The 12,441-nt window shown below is 40.7% G+C and overlaps 1 protein-coding gene across 3 annotated transcripts in view; it reads left to right on the top strand.

Moving 5' to 3' along the window:
- The window catches only part of ints1 (integrator complex subunit 1), a 180,311-nt gene that overhangs the window by 94,361 nt on the left and 73,509 nt on the right, over positions 1-12,441 (top strand). For all 3 annotated transcript variants that reach the window (XM_073060973.1, XM_073060972.1, XM_073060971.1), the window contains exons 26-28: positions 1,330-1,441; positions 5,349-5,507; positions 8,447-8,593. In XM_073060973.1, coding sequence (XP_072917074.1) covers positions 1,330-1,441; positions 5,349-5,507; positions 8,447-8,593 — 418 coding nt within the window. The remainder of the gene's footprint in view (positions 1-1,329; positions 1,442-5,348; positions 5,508-8,446; positions 8,594-12,441) is intronic.

Below are 12,441 nucleotides of genomic sequence, written 5' to 3'. Positions count from 1 at the left end.
GCCTTTTATTCTTTGTGGTCCATTATCCACATGAAGAAATCAAATCAGAACTTAAGAGAAAAATTAGGAGGTTCATTTGAATGAAGGAAATCTTGGAGGAGGAATGGGCAGAGAAAAAAAAGAGAAGTTGCAGTTGTCCCTTTTGAGGGACATTGCCTCAAGATTCAGGGGAGAAGATTTAGGATGGTGATGAGGAGAAACTGTTTTTCCCAGAGAGTGGAGAATCTGTGGAATTCTCTGCTCAGGAAAGCAGTTGAGGCTTCTTCACTAAATATTTTTAAGATACAGATAGATCTTTACATTGTAGGGAAATTAAGGGTTATGTGGAAAAGATAGTTAGATCGAGCTGAGTTTATGGACAGATCAGCCATGATCTTTTTGAATGGTGGGGCAGGCTCAATGGGTTGGATGGCCTACTCCTGCTCTTATTTCTTATGCTCTTTTAAGTAGAGACATTTAGCTTTATCAAATCATACAACATGAAGCACTAATTCTACACCAATCCCATTTTATTCTCCCCACTTTTCCAGTAACCTCCAATTTTCACCACTTAACTGTGTACTAGTGGTAATTTGCAGTGGCCAGTTAAGCAGTTTGCATGTCTTTGGGATGTAGGAGGAATCCAAAGTGCCTCACAGTCTTAGGGGGAAATTGTAAAATTACACTGGTAGCACCAAAGGTCAAGATTGAACTTGGGTTGCTGAAGCTGTCACATAGCAGCTCTTTTAGTTGTACCATTTTGAAAATTTAATAAAGGTACCCATGATAGTGGTGATGGAGCGGGAAAACGGTTTTGAGATAGGTTGTCCTGTTGAATGATGGAGCAGGCTCGGGAAGTAGAGTAGTCTACTTCTACTGCTTTACTTTTAGTTTCTGAAGTAATTAGTTTCTTTCAAGGAGGCACAGATGGCATCATACTTTAATGTGCCATTCTCTTTAAGTTGAGAATCCTATGAGAAATACTAAATGGGTCAGGGATTGGTGAAGTTATACCAATACAAAACATTTTCCATTCTGTCCCTATGCACAGAGGAAGGATATGTTGCTGATACTTTTGCAATGGCTCTGTCCATTCTCCCTGCTCTTTCCTAGCAGCTCTGCAAATTTTATCTTTCTCTAACTCTTTCTGTCATTCTACTTAGAACAGGGGTTCCCAACCTGGAGTCCACAGTTAATGCTAGGGGGCCATTGCATAAAAAGGGTTGGGAACCCCTCATTTAGAAAGTCTCTGCTTAGTTAAATACTTCCAACTCTATTATTTCTCTTAATTCTAGGAATGTGACTGCCACAGGGAGAACTAATGATTTTTTTCATGTTTCTCATCCACAGTCTGAGTCCCAGGACCAGGTTTTCCTGCGTTGGACCACTGGGGAGACAGCTACCATGCATATTCTAGTGGTTCATGCTATGGTCATTCTCCTGACGTTAGGTCCTCCTCAAGGTATTGACATGAAAGCAGGGTTTTTAATATGTTATTAAACTAAAAAAAAATCTTTGGGTGGATAATAAATGCTGGCTTTGATAGCTCTGTCCATTGAGAAAGGTGACAAATGAAATCATTATATTCTGGTGTATTGAGTGCTTAAGCAAAAATAGCACAGAGCATGCAACCGCAGAGCTGCCAGAGACACCTGTAATAATTAACATTAAACTATCCACTCATACTATCCCAACTTTGGGTAGCGAGAGCTCCCACAGTGACAAATATTTTCAAATCAACTTGAAGGGGAAGATGGTGTTCCCATGCACCTGAAATCTTTGTCCTTGCTTTAAAGTTCAAAGCACATTTATTATCAAAGTATGTATACAGTATACAACCTTGAGATTCGCCTCCTTACAGACAGTCACACAAAAAAATCATAGAACTTTTTTTTAAAGAAACCCCCCCCACACAACAAGATCAACTGATGTTTGGGGGGGGGAACAAATCGCACAAAAAGCAAACGAGTAACACGCAAAACATTAAACATCAAACTGTAGAGCCCCCATCCCCGAGGCAAGTTAAGGCTGTCCGGGAGCCAATACCACGGTCAGAGCCACAGAGTCAGTCAATTCAGCGTTGTGTCAATGGCTTCAGACCACAGCCGCAGACTCAGTTCCATGCTGAAGTGGTACTATCAAATCACGCAAATAGAAAAGTGTGTTCAGCACTGAGACATTAAGCATCAAACCATAGCAGAGAGTGAGTCAACAGCAATGAGCTGCCAAGGTGGGACCCAAAACTCCTGCACCTTGCGCCGGATGCAGTGAGAGGAAGACCAGTCAAACCTAGGTAGGCGGCACTGAACACTGGTTCATTTTTTGCTCTCATCCTCGACAGTTTTAATCTTGCTTGACGCTTTAATCAGCACAGAGTAATGGAGTTGACCACAGGTTTGTATTCCAGCTTTAGGAATCAATGCAGCATACACCCCCAGCGACAGACATAGCTTCACTCCATACTGAGACCCCCAAGAGATCTCATAAGCACCAGATTGTTCAGTGGGTCCAAAAATACATCCTTAAGAGGGAAATTACGGGCTACAATCAATCCCAGTCCAGAAGAAGCATTATATTTAGAAGAAGAAAAATACCCAGCGGTTTTGTAAGCTGTCTGCAAGATGTCGCTGTTGATCACTGTCACCTCCTTGCTGGAAATTAAAGATAAAGATTGGCTTTATTTGTCACACGTACATTGAGGCATACAGTGAAATGCATTGCCTATATCAGTACCAGCACAGTCCAAGGGTTATGGTAGGAGCAGCCCACGGATGTCACCACACTTCAGGCATCAACATGCCTACTACTTACTAAACCCTAAGTCTTTGGAATGGGGGAGAAAACCGGAGCTCGCAGAAGAAGCCCACACAGTTACAGGGAGAATGTGCAAACTCCTTACAGACAGCAGCATTGATCTCTGATCTTACAACTGGCACTGGAAAGCGTTGCAGTAAATTCTGTGCAACTTGTAGAAGATACGGATTTATGAGGTACTTAAGGAGTAGTCCAGACAAGTAACTTGTGCATTTTGTACTAGTATACACTACAGAAATGTGTGCCAGGGTGCAAGGCTGCTTTGTCCTGCATGTGATGAACTTATTGAGAATTGTTGGAACTGCACTTAATGTGGAAAATAATTGGAAAGGTGTTGGGGTGTCAGAGGGCGAGTAATTCACCACAGGATACCTAGCTGCTAACCAGTCTTTGTGTCTCTAGTGATTTTTCCATTTGAGTTTTGATCGAGGTGGAGGGTCTGGTAATTATAACAGCATTGAATATCAGCAGTAGATGGTTAGATTCTCCACTGAAGGACTTGTTCATTGGTGGGCATTTTTTATGGCATGAATGTTACTTGCTATTTATCATCCGTGCCTAAATTGTTGAGTTGCAAGTGGAAGTGAATATTGTGCAGTCTTCATTGAATATCCCCCACATGTTAATCACTGGGTCATAGAACAAGGGAACAAATTCTTCAGCCCACTGAGTCCATACTAACTGGCTATAACCAACTGTCCATGCAATCTCAAAATTGTAATAACATTCCCTATCTCTTAGTCCATATAATTCAATGCATGGTGTTTCCAGTGCAACTCAAACATTGTGAGAGAACTTGCTTCCAGCAGCATCTCCAACAGTACATTCCAGATTTTAGCCATTCTGTGAACTAAAAAAACTTCCCAAAGTCCTCCCTAAATTCTTAGCCTTTACTTTAACATTTTGCTGACGTCACAGATGCGTCTGCTAAAAGAAAGTTTCTCACAATCCTTTGTATGCCCTTAATAATTTTGTATAACTCAATTAGCTCTCCCCTCAGCACTCCAAGGAAAACAAATGCACCCTCTCTAATCTCTCTTCATAGATGAAACTTTCCACCTCATACAACATCCTGCTGCCCACAATAAAATAAATCTCAGGGTTGTATATGGTGGCATATATGTACTTTGATTTTAAAAAATTTACTTTGAATAAAAAGCAGTTCTTCAGTTTTTTTCTGCAATACCTTGTATATTCATAACAAAGAAAGAGGTTTGCTATTGTGTCAATTGCTTGAGGAGCAATAATTCAGATATTATTCCTTTCCAGTTTATTTAGCTAACTTACAAAATATCGATTTCATTGGAGAAACCACTTATTGAATTTGATCCTCATATTATTCACTTGCGGCAACTGACTTCAAATTTAACGTGGAATAGTTTCTCGCTTCCCCAGCCCAGACATTTCAGGAAGTCAACACGAATATATTCTGAAGTAGTGAGCATTTGTTGTAGAAAATTGCCCAGAGTTTGTCGTAGATTGGGCAGCTTCTCTTGGATAATATGTCCTGGATGGGATGGGATCCGCTCTAACATTGGGGCAGCATTTGACCCATGCTGTAGTTGACTGTGGCCAAGTTTGAGATTGAATGTATTTTGTTCTCAAGCATTTCTCTCCTTAATATATAGAAGGGTATGTGGGTTGACCATGTTTGAACTTGTATTAAGTGGTTCTGTGCAACACTGATATATTTGTGTAACATGGCTGCTTGAGATAGTCACTTGCAGCTTTGCACAATGAGAATGTGATTAGCATTTGAACATTCCCGTTGTGTTGCCAATGTCATATGCTGTGCTTTCCAGGATAAAGTGATTGCTTAACTGAAACAACCAGCATCAGATTAAAATATTTACTCCCTGCATAATCGGTGTGCTGTGACTGCAGTTTGTGCATTTTACAAGATGTACTGCAACAACTTGTAACTGCTTCTTTAAAAGCATCCTCTAAACCAGGGATTCCCAACCTTTTAACTGAGGGGTCTACGGACCCCAGGTTGGGAACCCCTGCTCTAAACCTGGAACTTTACAACTGAGAAGGACAAAGATGGAATGCATATAACGACATTCCTTCCAGGTCCTACATAATCCTATCTTAACATTATATCATTAACCCATCATTATTCCTTAGTCCAAATCTTGTAACTTCCCAACAATACTGAGTTATTTCACCACGTGGACTTGAGCAGTTTATGAAGGTGGGCCGTCATCTGAAAGACAGTTAACAAGTGACAGTAAGTACTGGTCTTGCCATGTCCTAAGAATAAATTCATCTGGCCAAGCAGGTGTTGAAAGGGTGCTTTGTCTGAGTATGGGAGGGTTTGCCTTCTGATACTATGCATATAGTAATGCTGCTGGCTCTCACAGGGTAGATGGACTTTATGCAAAGTTGAACTTTAATGCCAACAAAAATGTACTTAATCTCATTGCATCAAGTTGCTCATCAGCTTTTTAGGCTTAAGTGTGGGTGTTTCCTTGATAGCGCTTCCTAAAATCTCCCACTTAAAAAATTCTGCAGTGTTGTTTAGCATGTAATCATTCTTGAATTGTGCTTTACAGGTGACAGTGATTTCTACCACCTTCTCGACGTGTGGTTTCCTGACAAGAAACCGCTCCCCACGGCATTCCTAGTTGATACTTCAGAAGAAGCACTGCTTCTCCCTGACTGGCTGAAACTCCGGATGATCCGCTCAGAAGTGTCCCGATTGGTAGATGCAGGTAAATAAACTTTTTTTTAATTGAGCCTATTGCACTTTTCCAAGGTGACACCATTCTTTATTTTACAAAACAAAATGATCCTTCCTAGGTAATGAGTTAGGACTACTTCTGCTACAAATTCAGTCCAGGTGAATGAAAAGAGTCTCATGGTCAAGTGGAAGTGACTTCAGAGACCTGGAATGATGAGACTGTGAAGGTTTTAAACATGAGGATGGAAATGACCTGATTTAGATAGTGATTAGAATCAGGTTTAATATCACTGGCATATGTCGTGAGGTGGTGTATATGGGTTCATTGTCCATTCAGAAAGCTGATGGCGAAGCAGAAGAAGATGTTCCTAAAGTGTTGTGTGTGTGTCTTCAGGCTCCTGTACTTCTTCCCTGATGGTAGCAATGAGAAGAGGGCATCTCCTGGGTGATAGGGGTCCTTTATGATACAAGCTAACTTTTTGAGACAGCGCTTCTTGAAGATGTAGTCGAGGCTGGGCATGCCTCACAATGACGTATGTGACTGAGATTTAGTTGATCACGTTGACATTGAAAGCATGAAACTAAAGCTTGTCATTTATGAATATTGTGTTTTATCTCTGTGGTTGATGATTAGAAGAGTGAACAGAGAGATCAGTCCCTAGATTAAGGCCTGACTTATTGTCACCCATACATATGAACAAGCTCCCATAATACTAAAGTTCAAAGTTAACTTTATTATTAGAGTACATACATGTAACCACTTACAACCCTGAGATTCTGTTTTCTGTGGGCATACTTAGCAAATCTATAAAACAGTAACTGTAAACAGAATTTGTAAACATTAGGAACTGTGAACCAACTGCAAATACAGATATAAATAAATAGCAATAAATAACGAGCATGAAATAACAATATAACAGAGTCCGTAAATGAGTGTAGCTATCCCCTTTTGTTCAAAACCCTGATGGTTGAAGGGTAGTAACTGTTCTTGAACCTGGTGGTGTGAGTCCTGAGGCACTTGTACCTTCTACCTGATGGGTGCAATGAGAAAAGAGCACAGTCTGTGTGGTGAGGACCTTTGATGATGGATGCTGTTTTTCCACAGGCCTGTTTCATGTTGATGTGCTTAATGGTTGGGAGCGTTTTACCTGTGATGTACTGGACTGAATCCATTACCTTTTGTTGGATTTTTGGCTAGGAGGCATTGGTGTTCTTACACCAGGCCATAATGCAGCCTGGTTGCATTGTGGTCTGGTATGAAAACACCAATGCCCTTGAACAGAAAAGCTGACAAAAAGTAGTGAATACAGCCCAGTCCATCTAGGTTAAAGCCCTCCCTACCACTGAGCACATCTACACAGAGCACTGTTGCAGGAAAGCAGCATCCATTTTCAAGCACCCTCACTATCCAGGCCATGTACTCTTCTAGCTGCTGTCATCAAGAAGGAGGTACAGGAGCCACACCACCAGGTTCAGGAAACCATTATTACCCGTCAACTATCAGGCTCTTGAACCAGAGGGGATAACTTAACTCCCCTGATAACTGAATTGTTCCCACAGCATGTGAACTATTTTAAGGACTCTTCATCTCATATTCTTGATATTTATTTATTTATTTATTTATTTATTATCTTTGAATCTTTTTTTTATTTTTGTATTTGCACATTGTCTGTTCTATTTGGGCATTCTTTCATGGATTGTATTGTATCTTTTGTATTTACTGTGAACGCCCACAAAAAATGAATCTCAGGGTTGTATATGGTGACATATATGTGCTTTGGTTATAAATTTACTTTGAATTTTGAAAATCAAAAATCTAACATGTTTATACTTTCATTCCTGCAAACGGCAGAAAATGTCTTCACTTTCAGTAATTGTTCTTTGTTATCAGTTTACAAAGTCATCTTTTATAAAATGAAATAGCCCTCTAAACTAAAACACCTGGGCACTGTCCTCCCCCCTTCATGGTAGATCTGACGGGTTACCATTATTAGTATCTGTATCTCATAACGAAGATTTGTATTTGGGGTCATCTTCATCTTATTAGTCATTTGACAACTACCACTGCTTGTACCAGTGAACTGTGACAGGTTTACTGTCAATATAATTGAAGAATATTGTCCTTTAAAGATTGTGATGTTTATTTGTAGATAAAAGCTTAGGAAGAAATGTACTTCTGTTGCTCTCCATTCTTGGTCATTAATCTGAGCCTGAGCATCTGTGCAAGTCAGCAACGTGGAGCTTTGCTGACAGAAACTGATGTTCAATAAAAGCTGAATAAGACCACTCTCTGAAGTTGATTACTTGTATAATTAGGTGTCCTCGAGTGATTTCAAGGCTTGGTGTTAACTTGACAGTTCTAATAAACCACTTGAGGTTCACTGCCTGGGTTTCTGGTATCATCTGCACTTTGTGAATTGAATTACAATCTTGTACTCAATTCCAGGTGTTTATTTTTTAATTGTGGAATCTGGGAGGTGGGTTAAAGTCTTTATTACTTGATTCCACCAATGGTGAAAGAAGGAGTGAAAATTGAGGATAAATCTAGCAGTACTCAATAGATATGGTGCACTGGTGTTTTTAAAATGTTGGCTTGTGTAAGAGTGGGGTGGGAAGACAAGGGAGTTGCAATCTGTCTTTCTGAGATTAAGCAAGTTTAAGTTAGCTGGAACAGCTTTGAGGTGTATGCAAGGCAACTAATTCTTCATCCTCCCACACAAAATGCTAGAAGAACTTAGCAGGTCAGGCAGCATTGATGGAAGGAAATGAAGAGTTAACGTTTTGGGCTGAAGCCCTTCATCAGTCTTGATTGAAGGACCTTCAATGGAAATGTTGACTTTCTCCCCCTCCATAGATACTGCCTGATATGCAGAGTTCCTCTAGCATTGTGTGTGTTGATCCAAATTTCCAGCATTTGCTGTCTTTCTTGTGTCTTAATTCTTCAACATCATTTCCTTTTCTTTCTCACAGCACTCCAAGATTTGGAGCCTCAGCAGCTGATCCTGTTCGTCCAGTCCTTCGGAATACCTGTCTCCAGCATGAGCAAGCTCCTGCAGTACCTGGACCAGGCTGTGTCTCACGATCCTCAGACACTTGAACAGAACATAATGGACAAAAGTGAGTGTTTTAATAGCAATAACAGCTGAGAAGCTTTTAATTGTGTCTTCTGTGCTGGAGGCATACTTGGTGGGGTGGGGGTGATGTTGACTGACAGGATTGAATTCCACATGTCATCAACACTACTTCAAACCTCATACGAGCTTGGAGAATTAATTGCAGGCATTATTTGATCATTCGAAGAAATCCAGACCAAAACTAACTTCAGGAAATACTGAGCAGGTCAAGCAGCTGAGGGGAACAGTAAATGTTGCAGGTTGATGACCTTTCATCAAGACCAGGGGAAAAAAATTACATAGACATGTTCTCAATTGCAGTGAACCAAGCACACTACTTAACCTACTGTGTGTTCCCAGCATTTTTATTTGGTGTACTGATAACCATGACCTCAGAATTTTACACCCAGTGCATCTCCTTGAAACACAGCATCTAGCAAGCTATGACAAACAATCATGAGTTATTGGTTGTTTGTTTATGTGATGTTGATTGAAGTATAAACATTGGCTGGGTCAACATTCCTTTTCAAATATTGGCCATGTGATCATTGCCTTCCTGAAAGGGAAAAGGAGGCTTTGGTGTAAGGGCTCTACTTCTCAGGAGTGAAGCACTCCCTCAGTACTACACTAGAGTATTGGCCTGGATTTTGTGCTCATAGGGAATAGAACTTGAACACATAACCTTCTGGTTCAGGTGAAAACACTGATCTTATCTCTCGATGACAGCAGAGATATTTATCCACCAGGGTTCACACCAACAGAGGCTGAGTGCAATGATTCTAGCTGTGTTGGTTATTAACTCACCCTCCTGCTTTGCTTTAAGAGGCTGTGCTGTTTATAGACCCTCATCTTGCTGAGGTTAGGAGACTGCATTTCAAATGGTGCTTGTTGTGAATTGGCTGTTGTTCGCCCCACTTTCCATGTATCAGGCCAGAATTAGCAGGGGATTGCATGGGCCCCTCAGTAATCCATCTTGGACCATCTGCTGTATCTAGCGCAGTCATTGTGATTAAATTAGATGGAGTTACTGAATGGATAGTTGTAATAAGCAGGCTACACAGGGGAGTGGATGATTGCAATGTTCTAATTCAAAGTAATGGATGGTAATTAAAAATGAAGGATGAATGATTCAGAAGTGGAAAATTACAAATTTATTGCGGTGTTCTTTATGATATTGAAACATGAATTATATTTTTTTAATTCCTGATTATTTAACATGCTATTATTTCTGGTTTTGCAGTGCTGATTGTTTGCATCGATACCCAGAGGCAATGTTCACTGTTTATCTGGTGTTAAGTGACTTGTATTTGTTTTATTTATTTGTTTGTTCTAATTTCAAGACGGTATTTCACATAAGGCGTCTGGTTTACAAAGGAGTGAATTGGCTAATTTCTTTTTGTTACCAACAATAAATTTATGTTAGTCTGGTGATTTCAGATCTAATAATGTTACAAAAATAAAAAAGACTTTTTATTTGAATTAGTGTTATAAAATTCAACGAAACCAATGAAATCATGTATCACAGCTTTGAATCTTTCCCTTTTCTGGGATTTTAGGCTTAGAGAGTGAGAGCAAAGGAGCATATGAGCTCTGTGCCTCATCCTCTCCCCATCTCCTCACTGTGGAATCACATGGTATAGGGGAGGCCATTTGACTCGTCTTGCCTGTACTAGCTCTTTGCACCAATAATTTTGTCCATCCCACTTGGCCATTTGCTCCCCCCTCCCCAACGTACCACAGATTGTTACATCTCAGCTATTTGAAAGTTATTATTAAATCAGCTTTCACCACTTTTTCAGATGGTGTGTTCACATATTGTAACAGTTGACTGCAAAGTGTAGTTTTGCCTCCCCATGGACATTTAAATGATTGCTTTAAATCTGGTTTGTTCTTGAGCAGTCTCTCACATTCAAGGATGATTTGATTCCACTCTGGTTCTCTGGGTTCTGGGATGACTGATGAGGCCAATGAGCTCTTCCACAGCCAAGGCAGGTAGTTGGCAGGTTGGGTGGTTAGTTAGTTTGTGAGACGGTGGCAGCTTGTGCTGAGCCCTCCAGATTCTCAATACCATCCTGAATCTTCCTTCCCACTTTCAGGGATTATGGATGACACTTTTCTAGGAGTCAGGATGAGTACTTCTTTAAGAAAGCTCTGAGCACATCCTTGAATTGTTTTCTTTGTCCAGCATAGAAAACAGGCCTTTACCTACTGTGTTTGTGTTGACCAGCATGCCGATCGACACTAATCCCAGTTACCTACATTAACTCCACATCCCACTGTCCTTCTCATTGAAATACTTATCCAGATGCTTCTTAAATCTTGTTACTGAATTCCCACTGTTGTCTGTACATTCTCCCTATGACTGACAGTTTCCTCTGATTGCTCCAGCTTCCTCCCACATTCCACAGGTAAGTTGTGGGCATGCTGTGTCAGCACCAGAAGCATAGCCAGAGTTGTGGGTAGCCCCCAGCATATCCTCGGACTGATGGTCGTTGATACAAATGACACATTTCGCTTTTTGATTCGATGTGCATGACAAATAAAGCTAATCTTTATGCTTATCTTTAATGCCATCCACTTCTATCATATCTTTCCATTTGCTCAAGGAAATCGAGACCCAGTCTATCCACTCTCTCCTGATAACTCAAGGCTTCAAATCCAGGCAACGTTGTGTGAAATTTTTCTGCAGTCTCTGGTTTAAGCATGTGCTTCCTCGAGTTAAGGGTAGCTTTGGGGTTAGCATTAGTCTTTGTGCCCAGCGGTGAAGGCTAGACTTTTGAAGTAGGAGGCAGATTATTCACTAAGCTACTGTGTCCTTCAGTGCAGAATGTCCCAAGTCCAGTTTATCTCTTGGTGTTCTGGATGCCAACTTTCCCTCATCAACTTGGGCAAGCGAGCTGTAGATCAATCAGCATTTCAAGCCCTTGATGCTGCTCATTGTCTACTAGAAAGGAACATCTGTGAGTTGTTGTTAACATTGGCTCAGTGGGTGTCAAGTCTTCCTCAGAGACAGTCTTTTACAGTTGGGCTGGTGCATAGCTTCATTTCCTGTTTTCCAGTTGTCCTGTCCTTCTGTTCAGAAGTTTATAAAAGCTCTATGGCTTTATGGAAAATGCCATAGAAATTTTCAGTGTGCCTAGGTGCCTCAATCAACATCTCAAACATGTTGCCTGCTTGTTATTTAAATGCAGCTTTTAGGTTCCTGCTATGCTGCTCTGTTTTCCACATCACTGCAGGGATCACATCTCAAAAGTACTGTACATTAACTATCGTACATTTCATCCAAAGTTCTATCCTCTGTACATGCATCGAGTAGTTTGTGCATTGGAAGGAAATTGTCCGTGTGCAAATATAAATTGAGTGGATAGCGTAGTAACATAGGGGTTAACATAACACAAATACAGTACCAGTGACCTCGGTTCAACTTCACCACCATCTGTAAGGAGTTTGTACATTCTTTACGTGACTCAGTGTCTTTCCTCCCGATGCTCCGGTTTCCTTCCACACAAGTATAATTGGATAGCGTGGACTTAATACACCAGGAGGGCCTTTTACCAGGCTGTATCTCTAAACAGATAAACATCAAGTGCCGAACTATTTTATACTCGTAGCCTAGAGCCATGTCCAAGGCAAACTGGCTGCAGAGGACGATAATGGAGAGTTTTGTGGTTGGAAACCTGTGGGCACTGGCATACCATAGGGACTAAAGTGGGATCCTTACTGGTTGTTGTAAAGGTTAACAACTGGAATATACTGTAAATGTCAGAGGTATAAATAGTGAGTTCAGTGACAGAGCGAAGATTAGTGGTGTTGTTGATCATAGGCTTCCAGTGATAAAATGGTTGGATTATT

Source organism: Hemitrygon akajei, chromosome 11, assembly GCF_048418815.1.
Source record: "Hemitrygon akajei chromosome 11, sHemAka1.3, whole genome shotgun sequence".
In the NCBI taxonomy this organism is placed as follows: Eukaryota; Metazoa; Chordata; class Chondrichthyes; order Myliobatiformes; family Dasyatidae; genus Hemitrygon; species Hemitrygon akajei.
This window is presented reverse-complemented; position numbering and strand designations above follow the sequence as displayed.